Genomic DNA, 22,830 nt, shown 5'->3' on the forward strand with positions numbered 1-22,830 from the left:
CCTATAAAATGCTCCACAAATCTTCTGCTAATTACAAATCAATCAGGACTATCAGTTTTCTTTGCAAGACAAAGGTTGGCTAAAAATGTTCAGTGAGGCCATCCTTGCTAGAGTGCAGTGCTCCAAAGAGAAGGAATGGCAATTGGCCAGGTGATGAACAAATGGGGCTTTACAAGCCCTTTTTATCCACAACATCTCAGTGCATGGTTCAGGTTAGACAAAGACTCATATTGGTGAGTAAACAACAACGGCAGGCATAACTTTAACTTAGAACCCTTCCCCTCCGACCCCGGCAAGGTGCTTTACATGGGGAGAGAAGAATAAACTAGAAATAGATAGAAGGAACAGAAAATAGGGGCAGAGATTAGGATGAAAGGATGGGTTTGAGAAAATTCTTGAAGGTGAAGAAGCAAATAGAGAGGTGGACCAGTTTAGGGAGTTCCAGAGAATAAGGCTGACCTGGCTGATTAAAAAAGACTATCCAAATCACAAAATTATTCCATTTAACACCTCAACAAATGTGCTTTATGCTCTCCTTCTCTTGAAGCACAGAATCAGAGGATTTTATAGCAGAGAAGAAGGCAGTTTGACTTCTTGCACCTGCTCTGACTCCGAGTCACATTGAGCTAAATATGTTTTCAATTTTTCTTTTTCAAATATTTCATAGAATTATGCAATTTTACAGCACAGACATAGGCCAACTCTCTCTTTAGGTCTCCCTGTACATGAGTGGCTCTCCTCCCGACTCCTCAAGGCCTCATTCTCATCTCTTGTTGATCCCCTTCACCACCAGTGTACTGTGGCTACAGTAAATACTATCTATAAGGATACAGTATAGCAAGCTCACCAAGCCTACTTCGACAACATCTCTCGGCCCTGACAAGGATAAGGGCATCATTGGAACACCATCGCGGCTGAGTTCCCCTCCAAGTCACACACCATCCTGATTTGGGCACATACCACTCTTCTTTCATTGTCTCTGGATCAAAATCCTGGAATTCCCTATTATACTGCCATTCTCTCATTGTCACTAGGTCAAAATCCTGACATTGCCTCCATTTAAAGATTGTGGGAGTGTCATCAGCACAAGGACTACATTCTTTCAAGGAGGCCCACCATTACCTTTTTAAGGTTATCACGGGAAGGGCAATAAATGTGGCCGTTCCAGCATCTCTCACATCTGGAGAACAACTGAAGAAAAGACTATTCTTTGCCTGAGAGAACAAGTACCCAAGACTTTTAGACCTTTCCGCCGAGAGGTCTGCAAGGATAACTCCGAGTGGCTCGCCATCTGATTTTTCCTTCACAACCTTATATTCCTCTCCTTTCAATTCCTGGGTGGCAACAGAGAGATCCGTCCATAGAATCATAGAATGGTTACAGCATGGAAGAAGGCCATTCGGCCCATCGAGCCCATGCCAACTCTCTGCCAGAGCACCTCAGCTAATCCCACTCCTTTGCCCTTTCCCCGTAGCCCTGCAATTTTTTTCTTTCAGGTACTGATCCAATTCCCTTTTGAAAGCCATGATTGAATCTGCCTCCACCACCCTTTCAGGCAGTGCATTCCAGATCCTAACCACTCGCTGCGTAAAAACGTTTTTTCTTATGTCGCCTTTGGTTCTTTTGCCTTTCACCTTAAATCTGTGTCCTCTGGTTCTCGACCCTTCTGCCAATGGGAACTATAATGTATGTACATAAGGTCTGCCCACCACCAGAGGGCACTACTGTCGGAGATCCTAGGGTCATAGGTACACTCGTGCTCGGCCCGGTATGTAAGCTAAACTTCACCTTTGCATCTTCACTTCTGGAAGCCATTAAATACTGACCAGGTTATACCTGGTCACAGTATGGAGTTCATTGTATAATTCCATACATTATAGGAACAGCTTCTCTATATCTACTCTGTCCAGACCCCTCATGATCTTGAATGCCTCTATTAAATCTCCTCTCAATCTTCTCTGCTCTAGTTGATTACATATAAGTCTAATTTTCCAATGCACATAAAAATAGCAAGAAGTGCTAACTGGAGACAATCTGGGTACTATTTATGTGGAAAGTGCAGTAAAACAGACCACAAACCTGGAGAACATTTTACCCCTGTGCATATTGTGGTCACAAAATGTAGAACTGAATTAACAAAGCAAAGAGCTGATTTAACTGTATTAATTAGGTGTGTAGCCATCTGAAATATCTCGAGGCAAGGCTCAGCTTTTTTATTAAGATTCCTGTAGCTACAACTTTATATATAACCACTGACAGTGCTTAATTAGTACTTGACTTTGTTACTGCGTAGGCTGTTCTGCTTGTTGTGACTTTTAGTTTGATGTACCTGCACAGACCGACACAGCTTCCTGATTCTGTCAACATATCATCTATTTGTTGTAAGGCTCTAGATTTATCTAATTAATACAGTTAAATCAGCTCTTTGCTTTGTTAATTCAGTTCTACATTTTGTGACCGCAATATGCACAGGGGTAAAATGTTTTCCAGGTTTGTGGTCTGTTTTACTGCACTTTCCACATAAATAGTACCCAGATTGTCTCCAGTTAGCACATCTTGCTATTTTTATGTGCATTGGAAAATTAGACTTATATGTTTATAGGGAAAGGCAGCAGAAATAATTGCTGAACTGACACAGCAGGTCCATCAGCAGTTGTGAAGAGAAAAGGCAGGTTAATTTATCAGGAGTAGACCCTACAACAGAACTAGAAGCAGTAAGAGAAACATGTTCTTAACTGGCACTGAACAAAATGGGATAGTGGAGGGATGGGGCGAAAAGAACAGGTTGGGGTCACAAATCACAAATATTGACCCTGAAATAAGCTTTCGACCACATATCAGCGGCATAACTAAAACCGCCTATTTCCACCTCCGTAACATTGCCCGTCTCAACCCTTCTCTCAGCTCATCTGCTGTTAAAACCCTTATCCTTGCCTTTGTTACCTCTAGACTTGACTACTTGACTATTCCAAAGCTCTCCTGGCTGGCCTCCCACGTTCTACCATACGTAAACTTGAAGTCATTCAAAACGCAGTTGCCGGTATCCTAACTCGCACTAAGTCCCGTTCACCCATCAACTCCATGCTCGCTGACCTACATTGACTCCCGGTTAAGCAACACCTTAATTTCAAAATTCTCATCCTTGCTCCCTTTCTCTGTAATCTCCTACAGCCCCATAATCACACCGCCCCCCACCCCCCCTCCCCCCCCCCCCACACACTGAGATATCTGCGAACCTCAAATTTTGCCCTCTTGAGCATCCCTGATAATAATCACTCAACTACCTCCAAGTTCCCCTTCAAGTCACGCACCATCCTGTCTTGGCAATACATTGCTGTTCCTTCATTGTCGCTGGGCCAAAATCCTGGAACTCCCTCCTTAACAACACTGTGGGAGTACCTTCACCACACGGACTGCAGCAGTTCAAGAGGGCAGCTCACCACCACCTTCTCAAGGGCAATTTGGGATAGGCAATAAATGCTGGCCTTGCCAGCGACACCCACATCCCATGAACGAATACAAATAAATCGATCGTTGGCCGAGCCCTAAGCTCTGGAACTCCCTCCCTAAACCTCTCCAGCTCTCTACCTCTCTTTCCTCCTTTAAGATGCTCCTTAAAACCTATCTGTTTGACCAAGCTGCCCTCATTTCTTATTCTGTGGCTCAGTGTCAATTTTTTGTCTTATAACACTCCTGTGAAGCGCCTTGGGATGTTTTCCTATGTTAAAGGCGCTATATAATTACAAATTGTTGTTGTTGTTGACTCCTGTCATTTACAGATAATGGGACGATGCCCCCCCCCCAAAAAATTTTTTTGGGAAAAGCTTGAAAGAAGTGGAAACTGGTAGATTATGTCTGAAAATCATCTCAGTGAAGCACTGAAAAGGCATTTAGAGAATAATATCGAAGTAAGGCAGTGAAGAGGCATGGGGAAGAGACAGACAAAAGCTGCTTCGATATTGGGGCCCGAGGAACACCAGAAGAAGCATAGGAAGAGGATAAACCAGCCTAGTTTATCTCACTCCTGTTAGAGTCTAGTTATCCCTGTTGGAAAGTGTATTTATGTGGATCTAGGAGGTGAAAACGATCTGGTATAGATCTGACATTGGTCCCGCCCTTCCATGGGTGATTTGCCTGCTGATATTCATTGTCTAAGCCATGTGCAAAGCATGTCACTTGGGGAATGTATCCTGAAACTCTACCTCTGCATGAGGCGTGCATTCAGGAGTGTTAGGGAGATAAACTGTGAGGGGAAAGAGCAGAATCGATTCCACATTTCACTGAAATGAACTGATTTGTGAGAAGAAAAATAATATAGGGAAGAGTTTGCATCTTCTGTACTGTCTACCACCGTATTTTACAAAGCCCAATAGATAGCTGAAGTAAACTTGAGGCACCTTGGAAGAATCTCCGAAGGAACACACACGACTCAGCTTTTTACATAAATGTGCACAAAATATTATTTAGTTAGTAGACTTACATGCTGTGTAGGCATTTTGGCTGAACAGTTGGATATAGTGTACCAGTCATCAGAAATTGTCTCTAAACACGTCACCAAGTCATTTGACTCCGAGTTGCCCGTGTGATTAAACATAAAATATTTTGCCAATAAAAACTGGTCTGTTGAAATTACACGGAATTTATATCCCTAAGCAGAAAAGAGATACATTCTTCAAAAAGCACAGTGGAACTCTGAGATTGTTTAGAGTGGATTCCTGTGGTGGTACGTTGCTCTCCCACTGTGTTGTTAGATTATTTACATATAGTTTAAAAATGTGATGTCGCACAGTAGAATAACACGGCAAGTTGCCAGACAGGTAAAAATTGTGTATGTCAGCCATTGACTTTGGGGTCTAAATCTAACATTGCTGTACCTGTTTTATGGGCCTAAAGTAGGTGCATCGATAACTAATTTAGCAGGGCATTCGGGCCACTGCTAAATTGGTCAGAGCCTTTTGTTTTAGACGACTTTGTGGTCAGGCTCTGTGTGCAGGTTTCACTTCAATATTGAAATGAGGCTCCTGCTCCCAGTCAGAACCTGCATTGTTAAATTTGTTTGCCTTAGTCGGAGTTTGTGATGCGGAAGCTCCAACCGGTATATCCTTAAAGGGGCAGGTCAAAAAAAAACAGGAAAAGTTCCAGGATTGAGATATTTGTGGAGTTGGAAGTAGCGAGAGTGTTCCTTCCGGCTCCACAAAAACAACATGCGGACCACTGACTGCCTGCCCTCGCCCCTCACCCACCCCTCCCAGACATACCTGTGGGCCGTGGCGTGGAACTAAATTGGTAAGTCCCTGACAGGCAAGCTGCATCAAGGCACCTGATTGGCGCCCGCTGTTCGCCTAAATGATAGATGATTACGCCCAAGGACAATTTTGTTCGGTCCTCGGGCCTCTCTGTTCCGCCACGCAATCGCTGCGCTCGGCTGGGGTTGTGCTGGTTTGGGGCACTGACACATTTACATCCCTGAGTTGCTGTCATTGCCCACAAGAGGAATATGATTGAAATTTCTGTTAAAAGTAACCACTTCCTAAGTGAAGTGGTAAACAAGTTGCTCCCTTAACATGAAGCAAAGTTATTGCCTATACTGTAATCACACTGTACAGCGCAATAACACAGGAAGGAAATACTTGTCAACACTGTACAGTCCCAGTACTGTATGCATTAATTCACACAATGCCACCATCCACTTCCATGGTATTAAAAATCTTGGAACATTGCCTCCATGCTTCTGTTCCATTCATAATGTGAAGAATAGATTTCCTGTAGGAACTTGAGCAAATCTCAATTTTTAAATAAACAGTTGCAATGAGCGTGTATGTAAACCCGAGCCAGTAGGTCCAGAATAAAGAGGTCAGGAAATCAACAATTTAGCCAATATGGCTTAGATCATTAAGTGTGTTTACAGTGATGTTGGCCTGTTTGCAGAAGCAGGTTTGTATGCTGAACAGCCACTTTAACCCAGAGCTGTTTTAAGGGTAAGATCTCAAATAAATGTACATAATACTGAAGGTTCAAAGTATGTGGGTTTGCAATATGATTTTTGTAAATGAAATATTCACCTTTATTATAAAGTGTAACAGTTTGGATTTGCTTTTAATCTTATTGGGTGGGGAACAGTGGATGTACTAGGCCTGGTGATTGAAAATTGCTAGAGAAGAATAAAAAATGTGAAATTGAAGAATAGGTTGGAGATTATAATCATCTTAAAATGGAAAAGACTTTTTTAAATTTAAGCCGATCTCCCATAGTGCTAATCAAAGTAAATCAGAGGATATGCTGCCTTATAAGGACAGAGGTATTATACAACAACAACTTGCATTTCTATGGTGCCTTTAACATAGTAAAACATCCCAAAGCGCTTCACAGGAGCATTATCAAATTGACACCGAGCCACGAGGAGATATTGGAACAGATGACTAAAAGCTTGGTCAAAGAGGTAGGTTTTAAGGAGCATCTTAAAGGAGGATAGTGTGATGGAGAGGTTTAGGGAGGGAATTCAAGAGCTTAGGGCTGAGGCAGTTGAAGACATGGCTGCCAGTGGTGGAGTGATTAAAATCGAGGATGCGCAAGAAGACAGAATTGGAGGAGTGCAGAGATCTCAAAGGCTTGTCGGGCTGGGGAAGTTACGGACATCAGGAGGGGCGAGGCCATGGAGGATTTGAAAACAAGGATGAGAATATTAAAATTGAGGTGTTGGCAAATCGGGAGCCAATGTAGGCCAGCGAGCACAGTGGAGATGGGTGAAGGGGACTTTGTGCGAGTTAGGGCACGGGCAGCAGAGTTTTGGATAAGCTCAAATTTATATAAGGTGGAAAATAGGAGGCCGGCCAGGAAAGTATTGAAATAGTCAAGTCTAGAGGTAGCAAAGGTTTTCAGCAGCAGGTGAGCTGAGTCAGACGATGTTATGAAAGTAGAAGTAGGCCATCTTGATGATGGAGCAGATGGATATGTGGTCAGAAGCTCATTATATACAACACCAATGTTGCGAATGGTCTGGTTCAGCCTCAAACAGTTGCCAGGGAGAGGGATGGAGTCGGTTGCTATGAAATGGAGTTTGTGATAGGGACTGAAGACAATGGCTTTAGTTTTCCCAATATTTCGTTGGAGGAAATTTCTGCTTTTGCAGTACTGGATATTGGACAAGCAGTGAGACAAATCAGGGACAATGGAGGAGAGGGCGGGGGGAGTGGGGGGCAGGGTAGGTGGTAAGGTAGAGCTGGTTATGAATACCATTTAATGCGTAATATAATGGCCCAGAAATTCCTCTGGGGGTCTTCCCGCAGGCAATTTACCTGGCGCTCTAGGAGGCCCCCTGATTTCTGATGGGGAGGCCTACTCCTCCCGCGCTGCGAAGCGCGCTCCCGTCCACAGTGTCCCAACGCAGAAGATGCAGTCATGTGTGACTGCTCAGTCAATCAGGTAAGTATTTCACAGGTTCCCATTAATAGCACTGAGACTTGCATAACTACAAGTTCTCAGTGCTATTAATGGGAACAAAAGCAATCACACAAAAAATAAAAAACAGACCACACATATTTAAAATTAATTGAAATTGAAGTTATTATGTCTTATAAAAATAAAATATTTTCCCGGTTTTTAAAAACATTTTTTTAATTATGGTTAAAAATAAACTTACCGGGAGGGTTTTAAGAATAAAATGTGTTTTTATAACTTTATTTTAAAATGTTTTGTGTATTTTTAAACACTTGCGTCTGTAAATATAGGCTATATGCCTGCTTTTTCAGACATAAGATTTTTGAGGACATTTGCTGGGCAAGATATCCGTAAATATCGGAAATCTTGCCCTGCAAATGTCCTCGCTCCCGATCTGCAGATGATCTGTCAAGCTAGAAACTTCACAGATCGGAAAAGCCGGTTTTCAGCGCATGCGCATTGCGCGCTGAAAACCGACTTTTCCGATGCCTTCCCAGGTCCGCAGAAACTTCGTATGGACCTGGGACATCGGAATTCCAGCACCATTATTCTGGATCTGTGTCCCTTTATGATATTAAAGTCTAACTACTATACAGTTACACCCTGAGGTTAATTAAAGGCAAGTTGCTGTTAAGTACCAGTACGTCAAAGAGGAAACCAGAAATCATATACTAGATCTAGTGAACCCAACTTGGTATCAGACCTCCATGTGGGAAAAGACCTGGGAAACAATAACCACAATATTGTAAGGTTTCAATTAGCTGGTAGAACCAAGGCTACTGAAAACCTACAATTAATTCTGTATTTCGAAGGAACTAACTTTCAAAATATAACAAAGGATTTGAAACTGGTCAATGGACCAGGCCCATTGGGTAGGGATGAAACCAATGCAGAATATAAATGACAAGTTTTTAAGAACAAACTAGAACACATAGAAGCCATGTATATCCCCAAATTCAAAAGCAGCATCACTACTGTGAGGGACATGCTGGATGGACCAGTAGGTCTTTTCCTGTCCATTATTTGTCCTTAAGTAGGACCTGGGGCCAATTAGAAGGTATTCTATATTAGTGGTGATGTTTCTCTGAAAGCATGTGTAACAGACTGTGACACCTGAAGTGTTACAGATGCGTCTTTTATATATACATTTACAATATTTTGGGAAATTATTATTTTTCTCCTCTTCTCCTTTTGTGGACTTTCGTTCGCCACACTAACCATGGCATTTTCTGACCAAGAGAATGAGGATGCAATCTCCTCTTAGGCCTCTGCTAATGTCATGCTATGGCTAGGTGCCAAGGAGTGCATAAGAGCAGCCTGGAGTAAATCCGCCTTCAAATTTCCCATTTTTTCTGTGGAACTTGATGCATCTTGAAGTGCAGACATAAACCCATTAGTTGCACATGTCCCACTACACCATATGACCTGGGGAAATTCTTAGCTGTTCCAGCATAAGAAAGAAAGACTTGCATTTATTTAGCGCCTTTCACAACCACCAAACATTCAAAAGCATTTTACAGCCAATGAAGTACTTTCTAAAGTGTAGTCACTGCTGTAATGTAGGAAATGCAGCAGCTAATGTGCGCACAGCACCGTCCCACAAACAGCAACTTGATAATGGCCAGATCATCCATTTTAGATGGTGACTGATTGCTAAATATTGGTTAGGAGTCTGGGGATAACTGTCTGCTTTTCTTGATAATCATGCCATAGGACCTTTTTCGTACACCTGAAAGAGCAGATGGGGCCTCGGTTTAATGTTTCATCCAAAAGTCGCCACTTCTGACAGTACAGCACTCCCTCAGCACTGCACTGGAGTGTTGGCCTAGATTTTTGTGCTCAAGTCTCTGGAGTGGGACTTGATACCCACAACCATCTGACTCAATGGTGAGAGTGTTACCAACTGACCCACGGCTGATGCAGCATATTCCTTTTGGGATGAGCACTGAACTAACTCAAAGTCATCCCAACATTGGGGTTTGATTTGAACACAATCCAACACAAACATAGCCTGTCATAATGTAAAAAAGCATGACTGCACATATATAAAGTTTATATGCAAGGGTACCTTTGATTGCAAGCTCTTTTCCCAACCCAAAACCAAAGATCCCAATTGTGTATGCCCCCATTGTGATGTTGGATATGTTGGATAAAAATATACTCTGCACAAGGCGAGATATCACTTCCATCTTATCGAATTAAACTGCCGGAGATTGGATTTAAGTTCCACTCCAGAAGCTTGAACAGAAAAATCCAGGTTGACACTCCAGTGCAGAACTGAGGGAGACGACGCTTGCTTCTATGCACACTCGGAGGCCAAACTCCAAGCCATCGTCAACACCTTCACTGAGGCATACGAAAGCGTGGGCCTTACACTAAACATCCGTAAGACAAAGGTCCTCCACCAACCTGACCCCACCACACAGCACTGCCCCCGCCCCCCCCCCGGTTATCAAAATCCACGGTGAGGCCTTGGACAACGTGAACCATTTTCCATACCTCGGGAGCCTACTGTCAGCAAGGGCAGACATCGATGACAAGGTCCAACACCGCCTTTATTATGTCTGTGATGTACTTATGAATGACTCCACGAGGCAATGTGTTGTACTCAAACTGTAATGACCGTGGTTCTTTATTCATAGCTCCGGAGTGCCCCACCCACATGGTGGCTCCCCTTTTATACAACCGCTGCCACCAGGGCAGGAAACCCCGGTCTCCACCAGTTGCACCCTCTAGTGGTGCCAGCATGTATATGCACAGTGTAAACCTTATTGATAGTACATCAGGTAAAGAAGTCTCCATCTTATGCAACTATACAGTGACTACACAGAGAGTATATCTATAGTCTGCATATATAACAGCCTTCAGTGTGCCAGCGCAGCCTTTGGTCACCTGAGGAAGAGAGTTTTTGAAGGCCAGGACCTCAAATCTGTCACCAAGCTCATGGTCTACAGGGCAGTAGTGATACCCGCTGCCCTACATGGCTCAGAGACGTGGACTATTTCCAGCAGACACCTTAAAGAACTGGAGAAGTACCACCAGCGCTGCCTCCCCAAGATCCTGCGAATCCATTGGAAGGGCAGACGCACTAACATCAGTATTCTCGCTCAGGCCAACATCCTCAGCATTGAAGTATTGACCATGTTCAGTCAGCTCCATTCATCCGCATGCCCGACACAAGACTCCCCAAGCAAGCGCTCGACTCGGAATTCCGACACGGCAAGCGAGCAGAGGAAATGTTTCATGGACACCTTCAAAGCCTTCTTGATAAAGTGCAACATCCCCACTGACACCTGGGAATCCTTGGCCCAAGACCACCCAAAGTGGAGGAAGAGCATCCAGGAGAGCGCTGAGCACCTCGAGTCTCATCGCGGAGAACATGCAGAAAACAAGCACAGACAGTGGAAGGAGCGTGCGGCAACCGAGGCTCCCCACCCACCCTTTCCTTCAACCACTGTCTGCCCCACCTGTGACAGAGACTGTGGGTCCCGCATTGGATAGTTCAGCCACCTGAGAACTCACTTTTAGAATGGAAGCAAGTCAGCCTCGACTTTGAGGGACTGCCTATGATGATCTTGCACGTGCCTAACCTGCGAATTCGCCTCCGTGCCTCCCCTGTGGCTGCCTCACGGGTCTTGGAAGGCTGCTGTGTTCCCTGTGTGCAGATGTCCTTCTAGGATGCCCTCGAGCAGCTTTGGGCCAGGAAGGGCCGGCTGGAGGCTGGTCGACACCCTCCTGGGAAGGTTCAGTCTGGCTTGGCTCGGGCGAGGCCATGCGTGGAGGCACTGACGGAGTGACAAGTCTGGGACCAGGAATGCTGCGAGCTGGAGGGAGCCCATCATCCGTATCCTGGCTCGAGGAGCCTGAATAACTCACCAGAGGCGGCACAATACCATCACCACCAATCTGAGGGAGCTCATGTCGGTGCTGTGGCACCACACCGGAAGCTCCCCCATGGTCCGTGGCAGACCCAGCCACGAAAGCAACACTGAGGTCTCAGGGGACATCCAGCTGAGACTGCATGCGAGCAGCCACAGTCCGAAAGCCACCAGATATGACAGCACTTAGACACTCCGTCGACACTTGCAGAGCCGTGACCATCCTCTCCAAAGCAGCACTGATACGCTTGTTTCCTCGTGCCTGTGCTGCAATGGCAGCTGCTACATCACCCTAAGGGTGAATTTCCCATGGGAATAACACCCCAATTAAGACTGCAAACTTTCAGGTTTGAAGGACTAATAAGACTGGAAAACTTTTTTGTGGTCAAAAAGCTGAATTTGCATCCAATGACCTCCGCAAACTTTGTGGCACTAATCGGGGAAAAAAGGCCTCAACATCACCAGTTTTCTGGCTGCACTGAATTTCGGCCCCACAGTCTTTTGGATGAGGTATTAACTGGAAGCCCCATCTGCCCTCTCAGGTAGATCTAAAAGATCCCATGAGACTATTTCAAAGAAGTGCAGGGGAGTTATCCTCGGTGTCGTGGCCAGTATTTATCCCTCAATCAACATCACAAAAACAGATTATCACATTGCTGTTTGTGAGATCTTGCTGTGTGCAAATTGGTTGCCGCATTACCCACATTACAACAATGACTACACTTCAAAAGTACTTCATTGGCTGTGAAGCGATTTTGGATGTTGTGAAAGGCGTTATAGAAATCCAAGTCTTTCTTTTTTTCTTTTTCATGAATATTTTTTGAAGTGGTCGTTGTTAAGCAGGCTAACATGCCAGAGTTGCTCTGGCTGTTTCTTTTTCTACTGTCACCTGCTTACTGACCACTAGAAATTGCATTCCTGTAGTGTGGCTTAGGTGTTGTCAGCTTTTCAATCATTTGGATGTAGACCTTCGTTAACATGCCATCCAGCAGTTCAGCTTTGAGCTAATCAAAGGCACCCGTTGGTAGTTTTAAATGGCAGTCATGCACGGCATTCAAACTTTTGACCCTGCAAATGAAGAATCCCAAACTACCCAACAACTCACCTCAAAGTCATCAGCTTGTTATCACATTATTATTCATCTTTACAACTGTACTGAACATTGTCCCTGTATCTGTAAGGTGATGGAAAACAGATTTATGCTCTGCAAAGTATGAGGGAAATTCAATGCTCGAAGGCATAATCAATCTCAGAATACATCTTGTGTCTTTGCTTTCTGTATCGGTAGTATAAGCAAAGCTTGCTTATGCAAACCTGATTGTGTCAAAGGTCATGGAGGAAAGTATGCATGCCACTTAGAAACTCAAAGTCAGTTTCCTCCATTTAAATGAAAATCTAAACTAGTTCCATTTGATTCCGATCAAATATGAGTGAATGGATGGATGAATGTCACTTGTTCTTGTAATTGGGATAAACAACATTGCTTCTGGTAGTTCTAATCTGCCAGAGTTACAGAGGGTCACTCTGTTATGTAATTAGTACAAGGTTATTATCTGTGTGAGGTCAGAACCTGCCTGTTACCAGTCTGTCACAATCTATTTGGCCAATATTTCCAGGTAATGATTAGAGCTTTGATTATAGCTTTCCTCTCAAGCCCAACTGGCTGTACGATTACATCAGCTCAAACCCTGTCATGGAGGTCTTTGTATGTCTGTTCTATCTTTCATAGACAGCATATGATACATCATTCAAAATACTAGGTTATAGAAGGCACCAGTATGATAGCAGATCAGGAACTAGCTGTCTCTGAGTCATCAGTCAAAGATTTGCTTGTCCGTACAAATATTCTAGTTGGCAAGTCATTAAACTTTAATCCATGTTATAATGCTGTATTTGGAAAACAGAATTTGCAGTTGACAGAATTCCTAATCGGAAAGATAGTTTTAAAGTCATACAACATTGCTTTCCATTAACTTTATCCCTAACTATTGGGTAAAGATATGCTTCCTGTGGGTGATAATTCAGTGTGAAACACAACAAGGTGTTTCATTTCCTCTACCTGCCACCTGCTAATACGGTTCTGTAAATTCCTATCTCCACTAGCTGTTAACCCATTTCATTAATATGTTCTCCTTGCACAGACAGAAATTTACACAAGCACATTAACCGCTGCACCAAAAAATAACGTATATAAAAATTAAACATGAGGTGAGCCCTTCTCATTGTGTGTTTAAATTTCACAGTGATCAGGAGTGAGGCTGCTGACTGACTTTACCAGTCGTAATCTGGGCAATGTTAATGTCCCCGCAGCCATCTTGGCTGAAATCAGTTAACTCTATACAAACCAGGAATCGGACTTGGGACCTTCCTAATATGAATAGCTCAATATCACAAAGGAAGTACATTTACCCAATGAGCAATCAAGAGGAGCCCGTAACAGTGTTTTTTGTGAATACAAATGAAAGGGTACCCATTTCTAAATTATTTTATAATTCTTGTTCTTATAAACTTTTATGCACTTCAAAAAAAAAATCCCTCCAATTTTTCCCCTTCTCATCCAAAGGCACTAATTCATGTTATGATAATTGTTCTACATACACCAAGATGCCCTCCTGCATATCCCCAAAGTGTGATCCTTGACAGTAAATGTTGTCACACAACCATGGTGGGGAGGGGGTGGGATGTGGGCTTCACATTCAATCCCAATCCTGTCCTCAGCTGACTTCCACACGTATCCATTTTGTAGCAAAGATCACTGGAAGAGTGGAAACTCTGAAAGTTCAGCATTCTGTAGCCAAGTGCTTCTGTGCGCATTTGTAGTGCTCCAGTATTACACAAATTGAGATCAGCTATCTCAGCACTGAATGGAGGATCATACTTCATTCCTTTTGGTCTGTATTCCATAGTTACAATCTCTCGTTACCAACTGAGACATTTGGGGAGTGACATTTATGCATCTGAAGGGATTATCGCCTAGTAAATCATCCCACACCAGCATTAATCTGGTTTGTCCACAGAGGACTAGCACGGTGAGCGACATCATGATGTCATTGCATTACTAATAATGCCTGGCAGCAATCCTGTTTTAAAACTTCCTGTTTAAAATTGGGACCAAGAAACACTGCACAAAAGGCTTGTGCTGTGTTGCCTGCCTACAAGATGCCATAATTCCATCATTTGACAGAGACAGACTTTTCACCAGCAGAGATTTGACCAAAGACTCTTTAATAACTTAGCATCTCCACAATAAGAAAAAGGAAAATAAATATAAAATAAAGCTACTACTTTTGATTGAGCACATTAAAACATTTTAAGGTTTTGTAATGTATGCACCTGTGAGTATGATCACAGGTTTGTGGAGCTGTTGAGAGGGTCGTTCAGCCTGACTGCCTGCCTCTCTTCCGCACCTACATCCGGGCCAGGGTGTCCTCAAAGATGGAGCACGCGGTGTCCACCAGTACGCTCGCGGCCTTCCGCGAGAGGTGGGCACCGGAGGGACTGGAGTGCATTGTCACCCCAGGCAACCAAAATGTAATTTGATTTTATATGTTTTAAAGTTTAATTTGTTTTAATTGCCCGGTTTTTAGTGTCCCCCTCCCCTTTTATAGGGGGCACTTATAAATTATGGTTTTAGAGCCCAAAAAAACCCACAAAAAAACCTACAAAAATACAAAAAAAAAGGGCCTTGGGAAATGTTTGGAGTGTCCCCCAGATTGGGGGGCATGATTTAATGTTTAATATTGTTTACTCCAAAAGAGTTGTGGAGCTGTTGCATTTTGAGTGGCTTAGCCAGTCACATGATGTTCACAAGACTCAATCAAACCCCAGTCAGTTGGGTCTCAGTCATCCACGATGAGGTATGCAGTTGTGAGCACAGTGGATGAACTGGTAATGAGTAGTTTGATTGTTAAACCTTTGTTAATAAACCAACTAATTCTTAATTGCAATGTGTTGCTATGAATTCTTAAGTAGGAACCCAGGAAGCAAATACATTACAGGTATCATTAAGGTCCTTCTGGTTCATTCCTAATTGGAACATTTCCAATATTATCTAGTGTAAGAGCTTAAATGATGGTCCAAGCTGAGGAAAATAAATGATTGGGGTCCCCCGGCAGGATGGCGCGGTCCTGAATAACTCATTTTTAGCATCACTTAGAGCTGTAGCAGCTGAGGGAAGTGAAGTGAGTGTGAAGCCAATCACAAAGCCTCTCCCTGGAGAAAAGAGCAATCTGAGCTCCTAATTCCTTCTCGGAATGCTTTCCGCTCTTTCCTGTTTCATTTTTTTCCTCTTTTATTTTTTTTCTCTCCACAGCACATGGAAAATAACACCACCTGGTCTCTCATCAGCTGCTATGCTAAGACTCGTGATCGGGGCCTCTGGAGTGTTAAAGCTGATATAAAACTATTTCTTTCAGCTATATCCTGGAGGGTTTTTTGTGCTGTCATTTCGGGAGAGCAACCCTCAGCTGTTAGTGTTTGATCAAGAAAACTTAAGATGCAAGATTTTTGTGGAAAAGTGTAATTGCTAAATCCTTTATTTTGTATCGGAAGGGCCTATTGTTTTTGTTACACACAAATATCTCAACAAAGCATTTTAAAAGGATTTCCTTTATTGCATTCAGCTTTTGCAAAAACAAACTATTAAAGAATTGCAAGCATCTTTTTCATAAAGACCATGTGCCTTTAAGCATTGAGTGTAACCAACCATATGCTGAACTCAGAAGCTCAGTTACCACGACAACGCTGTGCCCACCTACACCACCTCAGGGCCTACAATGAGCAGCAGGCAGGTAGTGTTTTGCCACCAAATGTGTTGTATCTAGTGCTGACGGGATAGGGTGGCAGCAGGAGGCCCCCATCTGTGCTCAATCACTGCTTGGCTTAGTTTGATGCATTTTGCAACTGAGATCAAGGAACAAAAAGTTTTTTTTTTAACGCATAGAGCACCATTTCATAATTAATCTTTACACCTGCCAATTCTGGGAAGGTGGAAGTTTTTCACAGTACAAATGCATTCTGGCTGTTGGGAAGTAATTTCCAGATTTTGATTTTTTTTTGTCTAATTTCTGCCGATTTAAAAAAAAAAAATTTATGCTTGAATTCTTATTGAACTGGAACTGCATCTGTTTCATTCAGAATAAAATCACATGATGGGGCGGGAAGAGACTTCCACTAAAGACATTGGCCCAGGAAGTAAATCGTGCCTGAAAACGTGCCGAGAGTGAGGTGCTTGGTGCACTCTCCTGTTCACGTGGTAACATTGTGGGGATCGTAAGATTGAAATTATGGTTCATTGGCTCCCCGGGCTGAGACAATAGCTGAGACTGATATTAATTAAAGACTGATATTGATTAATTGATTATTGGCTGACATTCGACAATATAACCGGTTAAAAGTGGTGTTTACCTCTGCAGAGCACGGTCCAGAACGTGGGGTGATCAAGCCGTTGGCCTGGGAGAACCAGAGTAACTATCTTAGTGTGTCTTCATCCTCTTTTCGTGTTACTGGTTGATAGTTCCCAGCACTCGGTGGTTAGCCAGTCCGCTGCAGCGCTCTTTCGTTCCCCACTTCCTCGCTTACAGTATCTCTCTTTTATAATTTCCAGTGGGTAGTTGTGTATCGTGCCATATATGGATCCTCCTCCTGGCATGAGACACAGTTAGCAGTTGTGGTTGATACAATTAATGTAGATCAATTGATGCTTTATAGAATTAAAATAGGCCAGTTCTGATTGATAGACTTAATGCAGTCAATTGTATCAATCACAATCGCTGGGTCCAAATCCTGGAACTCCCTCCTCAACAGCACTGTGGGAGTACTTTCACCACACGGACTGCAGTGGCTCACCACCATCTCCTCAAGGGCAATTAGGGATGGACAATAAATGCTGGCCTTGCCAGCAACACCCACAAACTGGAACGAATAATAAAAAAGTTCCATCATCTCAGCACTTTAGCTGACAATGCGCAATAAACAATACAAGTCCATCATGCTTTGCACCTGCCATTCTATGCTGATCACAGAGACTTTTGGTTCTTACACCAGGCACCACGTTAAATGTGGGGGCTGGAAATCGAGCATCTCTGATGCCACTTAAAGGCAGTCAGCACTTCTTAAAGAGGAGATGCATTCTGGCTCCAGACAACAGAGAAACTTCCCACATTGAAGAAAGTGGCTGGAAGAAGCCCAGACAGGGCACCTGGGATCTCCATTGTCGCATTGAAGGCCCTGATCTGGCTGGTGGACAAGAGGAGGAAGATCCTGTTCCCCTCCGCAGGGATCAGAACGACTTCCAGGTAACACCTCCGACACCAGTGGAAGAGGTTGCTGAGAAGCTGGCACACAACTCCAAAGCTGAGGCTGCCACTGAAGGAGGGTGAGCCTGCCTGCATACCCTCTCCCTTGTGGGTGAGAACGTGCTGGCCATCAGGGGCAGATTCATGGGCATCGTGAGTGGCATTGCTGGAGGAGATATTGTGCAGGGTTTCTTCACACCTTGTCCTCTTTTTCCCTTTTTACTTCTATCTCACCCTACACACTCTGCAGAACAAACTGCAGCTGCTTTCCCCAGTCACTTCTGTCTCTGCTCTGCCTTCACACTAAAAGGTAATCCTTGTCCCTCTCATTAATTTCAGGTGCTGAAGATGTGGAAATGCCTCTATCACTTCAGGAAGGGGAGGTCAGCCTTCCTGAAGATGCACCATCAATCAATTTGACCCCAGCAAGCACTAGTTCAGAGGCTGGTACTATGTGTACCTTAGAGACCAGACTAGAGGAGGGGTCTCCACATGGTAAAAGACCGGGCACAAATGTGACGGAGCTCAGGCGTGGGTATAGCATGCCAATAGGTGCCAGCTTATTGAGGGCATGATCACATACTAGGTAGCAAGGAAAGCTGATGGGCATATGTTAGGAAAGGCTAGGTGCAATGGGCAGCCTGCCAGCAAGCTTGTGCACAATGTCGCAGAGCATGGAGGAGTCCAGCTCCAACTTGTGTCAAGGCTTCGCACAGAGCACGGAGACAATTCTGTCCACATGGACTGAATGGCCAGCTCTATGAACACCAAAGTGGTGCCCACCATGATGGAGTCTCTACTGAACGCTCTGACAGCTTCTAACACAGCTCAGATGGCTGCCAACTTGGTTCTGGGGGCCACTGTTGACACGGGATTGCGGAGCGTAACATCACTCCTGCGCTCACGCAGAGCTATGGCAGTATTAGGGTGCAGACCTGAGAGAGTGGTCTTGGCTCCATGGGAGAGGCACCTACTGTCCTCTCTCATGATAGCACCATGCCTACTGTCCCACTCCCAATTACGGCAGTGCCTTTGTTCATGCCATAGAGAAGGCAGAGCCAAACTGTCCCGCCTCACGCTTAGATGCTGCAATCTGCAGCCGAGCCCTCAAGCTCCAGAGTTCTCGAGGTTGCCCACTACGACCATCTGAAGACCCGCAATGAAAGATGAGCTGCCTTCTACCTCCAATGCTGTAGCCACTGGTGAAACACCGTAGTAGCACTATGCTAAGTAAACCAGAACAGAAGGCAGGCACTGAGAACTTGCAGAGAGTATTTCTTAAGTATTTCTGTTAACTATTGGATACAAATTGAATTGAGTTGTTGGATAAATGTTATTCAGCTCTGTGGGTGTGCCTTGGTTCCTGAGTCATGAGGCAAATAATGGCACCTATGCCATCTTCGTTAAATGGGAGATGTACGCAGAGCAAGATCCATTTAGAGTGGAGGGCTCAATTATTGTGTGCGTGCCTTATTCGCCAGTGTTAGCATGATCAGACTGATCGCAAAAAAAAAGGCTAAAATTTAGCCTGATGCTGAGATATTAAACTAGATCATTTACTGAATAAATATTACAGCAGTGACTTTATTTGAACTGTGCTGTTCACACTCCAGACTGTTAAGCATTCTGTTATAGTGCTGCATGTTTTCTGAAAACCAACTATAGATCACACATTCTTCATTGATCCTGTGGTCCCTGTGAGTGTGATTCACGCCGTCGTTCTTTTCCAGCACTGCCAGTGAAGGAAACCCCGCCCCTGGATGCCAGGATGTAATGTCAATGAGGTGGCACTTGTACCTCTGGTGGCACAGTGACACTGTCCGGGAGGTGTTTATTCCCCGCACTCCCAGAGACACAGTGCCATCGGCAATGCCACCTTGTTATTCTGGTGACTGGGATGCTGAGTTCTCAGCCTTCACTTTTAGACCATCAGTACAGCTTTCGCATTTCTAGGCTGCACTGAATTTCCCCCAACATCAGCTGAGAAGATCGACAGTGGAAACTTCTGAATAATTTCAATTGAGCAACTCTCCAAAAACGTTGTACAAAACCCCCCCGACAGTGAAAGGATTACTGGCCCATCTGTCAAGATGAATCAAACTCCCTTACAAATCAGATTAAATTCAATGCCTCCACCTGTCAATCAAGGCATTAAGTGTAAAGATGTGATTACACAAAGAGAACTGTATCAAACTCAAACCTGCCATTTTTAATTTTACCAAAGCTGATGAATGGTCAAGATAACAGCCTCAAATATCCTGACGTAATCAGGCTTCAACAAAAGTGGCAAGTTTCAAATCATGGAGAATTAAAACAATTTTTTAAAAATTATTAGTCATTCCTGGGATGTGGGCATCGCTGGCAAGGCCAGCATTTATTGTCCATCCCAAATTATTCTTCAGGAAATAGTGGTGAGTTGTCTTCTTAAAACACTGCAATTCATGTGGTGAAGGAACTCCCACAGTGCTGTTAGATAGGGAGATGCAGGATTTTGACCCAGTGACGATGAAGGAATGGCGATATATTTCCAAGTCAAGATGGTGTGTGACTTGGAAGGAAACGTGGAGGTGATGGTGTTCCCATGCACCAGTTGCCCTTGTCCTTCTAGGTGGTAGAGATCGTGCGTTTGGAAGATACTGTCGAGGAAGCCTTGGCAAGTTCTGCAGTGCATCTTGTAGATGGTACACACTGCAGCCACAGTGCACCGGTGGTGGAGGGAGTGAATGTTTAAGGTGGTGGATGGGATGCTGATTGAGTGGACTGCTTTGTCCTGAATGGTGTTGAACTTCTTGAGTGTTGTTGAAGCTGCACCCATGCAGGCAAGTGGAGAGTATTCCATCACACTCCTGACTTATGCTTTGTAGATGGTAGAAAGGCTTTGGGGAGTCAAGAGATGCGTTACTCGCCACAGAATACCCAGCCTCTGACCTGCTCCTGTTGCCACTATATTTATGTGGCTAGTCCAGTTAAGTTTCTGGTCAATGGTGACCCCAGGATGTTGATGATGGTAATGCCATTGAATGTCAAGGGGAGGCGGTTAGACTCTCTTGTTGGAAATGCTCATTGCCTGGCACTTGTGTGGCAGGAATGTTACTTGCCACTATTAGCCCAAGCCTGAATGTTGTCCAGGTCTTGCTGCATGCGGGCATGGACTGCTTCTTTACCTGAGGAGTTGCGAATGGAACTGAACATTGTACAGGTATAAATAGGAATACTGTCAAACTACTTATACACTTAATGCTGACTTTGATAATTAAACTAAAAGTCTACCTTAGAAAGTGTAGACTTTTTATTAATAAGGGAGCAAAAGTATCGTATATCAATATACAAAGGTGCATTATAGATTTAAAGTAGTTGGTAGAAGGATTAGAGGGGAGATGAGGAAAAATGTCTTCACCCAGAGGGTGGTGGTCTGGAACTCACTGCCTGAAAGCGTGGTAGAGGCAGAAAACCCTCATCACTTTTAAAAAGCACTTGGATGTGCATTTAAAGAACTGTCATCTACAGGGCTACAGACCTAGTGCTGGAAGGTGGGATTAGGCTGGGTAGCTCTTTTTCGGCCAGCACCGACACGATGGGCCGAATGGCCTCTTTCTGTGTTGTAATTTTTCTATGATTCTATGATAAAGAACAGATCAGTTCCACTGAATAATCGTGGATATCTTCAACAGCAGAAATTAATATCCTATAACTATGGGTCTGTTTGGGTGGTTGGGGCTTACCAGAATGAGGCCAGGAGCTTCGAGACAGCTTGCCGACCAGGGAGGGTGGGAAACTGGCCAGCTCCTGATCCTCCTGACCCCACAAAAATGAAAGAACATTTTATTTTGTCTGTAGTGGAGTGTCCTATTATGATCCCCTTAAGAAATTCTAATTAGGGCACTCCACCACAGGGGCCAATGGGCAGGGCTCATGTGGCTCTCTGCCTGCACATGCCCTCTACACTTTCTACACAGAAATCACATCAGGGTTGTACAACAGGCACAGGACACTGATTTAAATAACTGAACAAAGTGCGCACTTGTTTTGGGCAGGAGTGCTGGACACCCATTCCGAGGGTCGCTCTCGAGTCAGGCAAGACTTGGGCACCCAGTGGGCGGGCCTTTTATTCCTCAAATTACGTTGGTCTACCACTCGATTTTCCAGCGTAAATGAGGCAGTCGACATATGAAAACATTGGCCCCTATACGAGAATACTCAATGCATCAAAACTTTCCTCTCTACCCTATTGCTCTAGCCCTGAGATTCCACAGCGGTTCACCCAGTCTACCGCCGTAACTTCAGTGGGAGACTGGCAGAATTCCCTCACCCTCGACCCCCACCTTCCCCGAGGTACGGCAGGAGATCAGGAAACCCCCCATAGAAATCTCAGGGCCTCTATCTTGCAGCCTAATTACTACAACCCTTGAGTCTATGAACATCTTGCTGGAACAAATATTTTCACTTGTTTCAGCAGAGGCTCCAGTATGGAAAAACTCAAATCAAATGTTGATCAAAACTGAACGTGTTGTTCTGCACTCTAAACCCTTTCTTTCCAAGGACAACAGGACTGTGGGACATCCTATCTTCCTCAGTCCATCCTTCATCCCACAATCTACAGGCTGTTAAAATAAATTTGCCACCACCATACCGCATCATCTCTCCTAATCTTTTTAGCCTTGGTATTGTCCTGCACCATGTGCCTTGTTTCTTTATCTGGGTTTCTCAATAGCTAAATACAGTTTAAAAATAAATTGCTTTTCCAGTGATAGATGAGCTACATTTTACTGCAAGGTCTTACATGCATAGTATGTAATATTAATCTAAAACCATTTTTCTTTTCCCATCAGCTTGCAAACCTGGGTTCTACAAAGCCTTTGCTGGAAATGTTAAATGTGCCAAGTGCCCCCCTCACAGCCATGCTCAAGAAGAAGGTTCTGTGCACTGTGACTGTGAGAGGAATTACTTCAGGGCAGTCAAAGATCCGGTGTCCATGGCCTGCACTAGTGAGTACTACTCTTTCTCTCTGGTTTTGTTTCTCTGTAGCATTATCTTTCCCAGTACTTTCTGGCAGTGATCATACAGGAATAGCAATCAGTTTTAGCAATATTCCAGCCTCACTGTGATATTGAAATCAATGCTTGCATTGTATTTCCTGGATGAGAGACTTTTTTTATAGCATTTTGATCATTAGCTTCAAGAAGCATATTACAGGGTTATGGATCTTTATAATCTGGAAG

At 44.0% G+C, this 22,830-nt stretch overlaps 1 protein-coding gene across 2 annotated transcripts in view; it reads left to right on the plus strand.

The window, feature by feature from the left end:
* Positions 1–22,830, plus strand: part of epha3 (eph receptor A3) — a 274,879-nt gene that overhangs the window by 148,770 nt on the left and 103,279 nt on the right. For both annotated transcript variants that reach the window (XM_070893735.1, XM_070893737.1), the window contains exon 4: positions 22,441–22,596. In XM_070893735.1, coding sequence (XP_070749836.1) covers positions 22,441–22,596 — 156 coding nt within the window. The remainder of the gene's footprint in view (positions 1–22,440; positions 22,597–22,830) is intronic.

The sequence above is a fragment of the Pristiophorus japonicus genome, chromosome 11 (assembly GCF_044704955.1).
Source record: "Pristiophorus japonicus isolate sPriJap1 chromosome 11, sPriJap1.hap1, whole genome shotgun sequence".
NCBI lineage: Eukaryota > Metazoa > Chordata > Chondrichthyes > Pristiophoridae > Pristiophorus > Pristiophorus japonicus.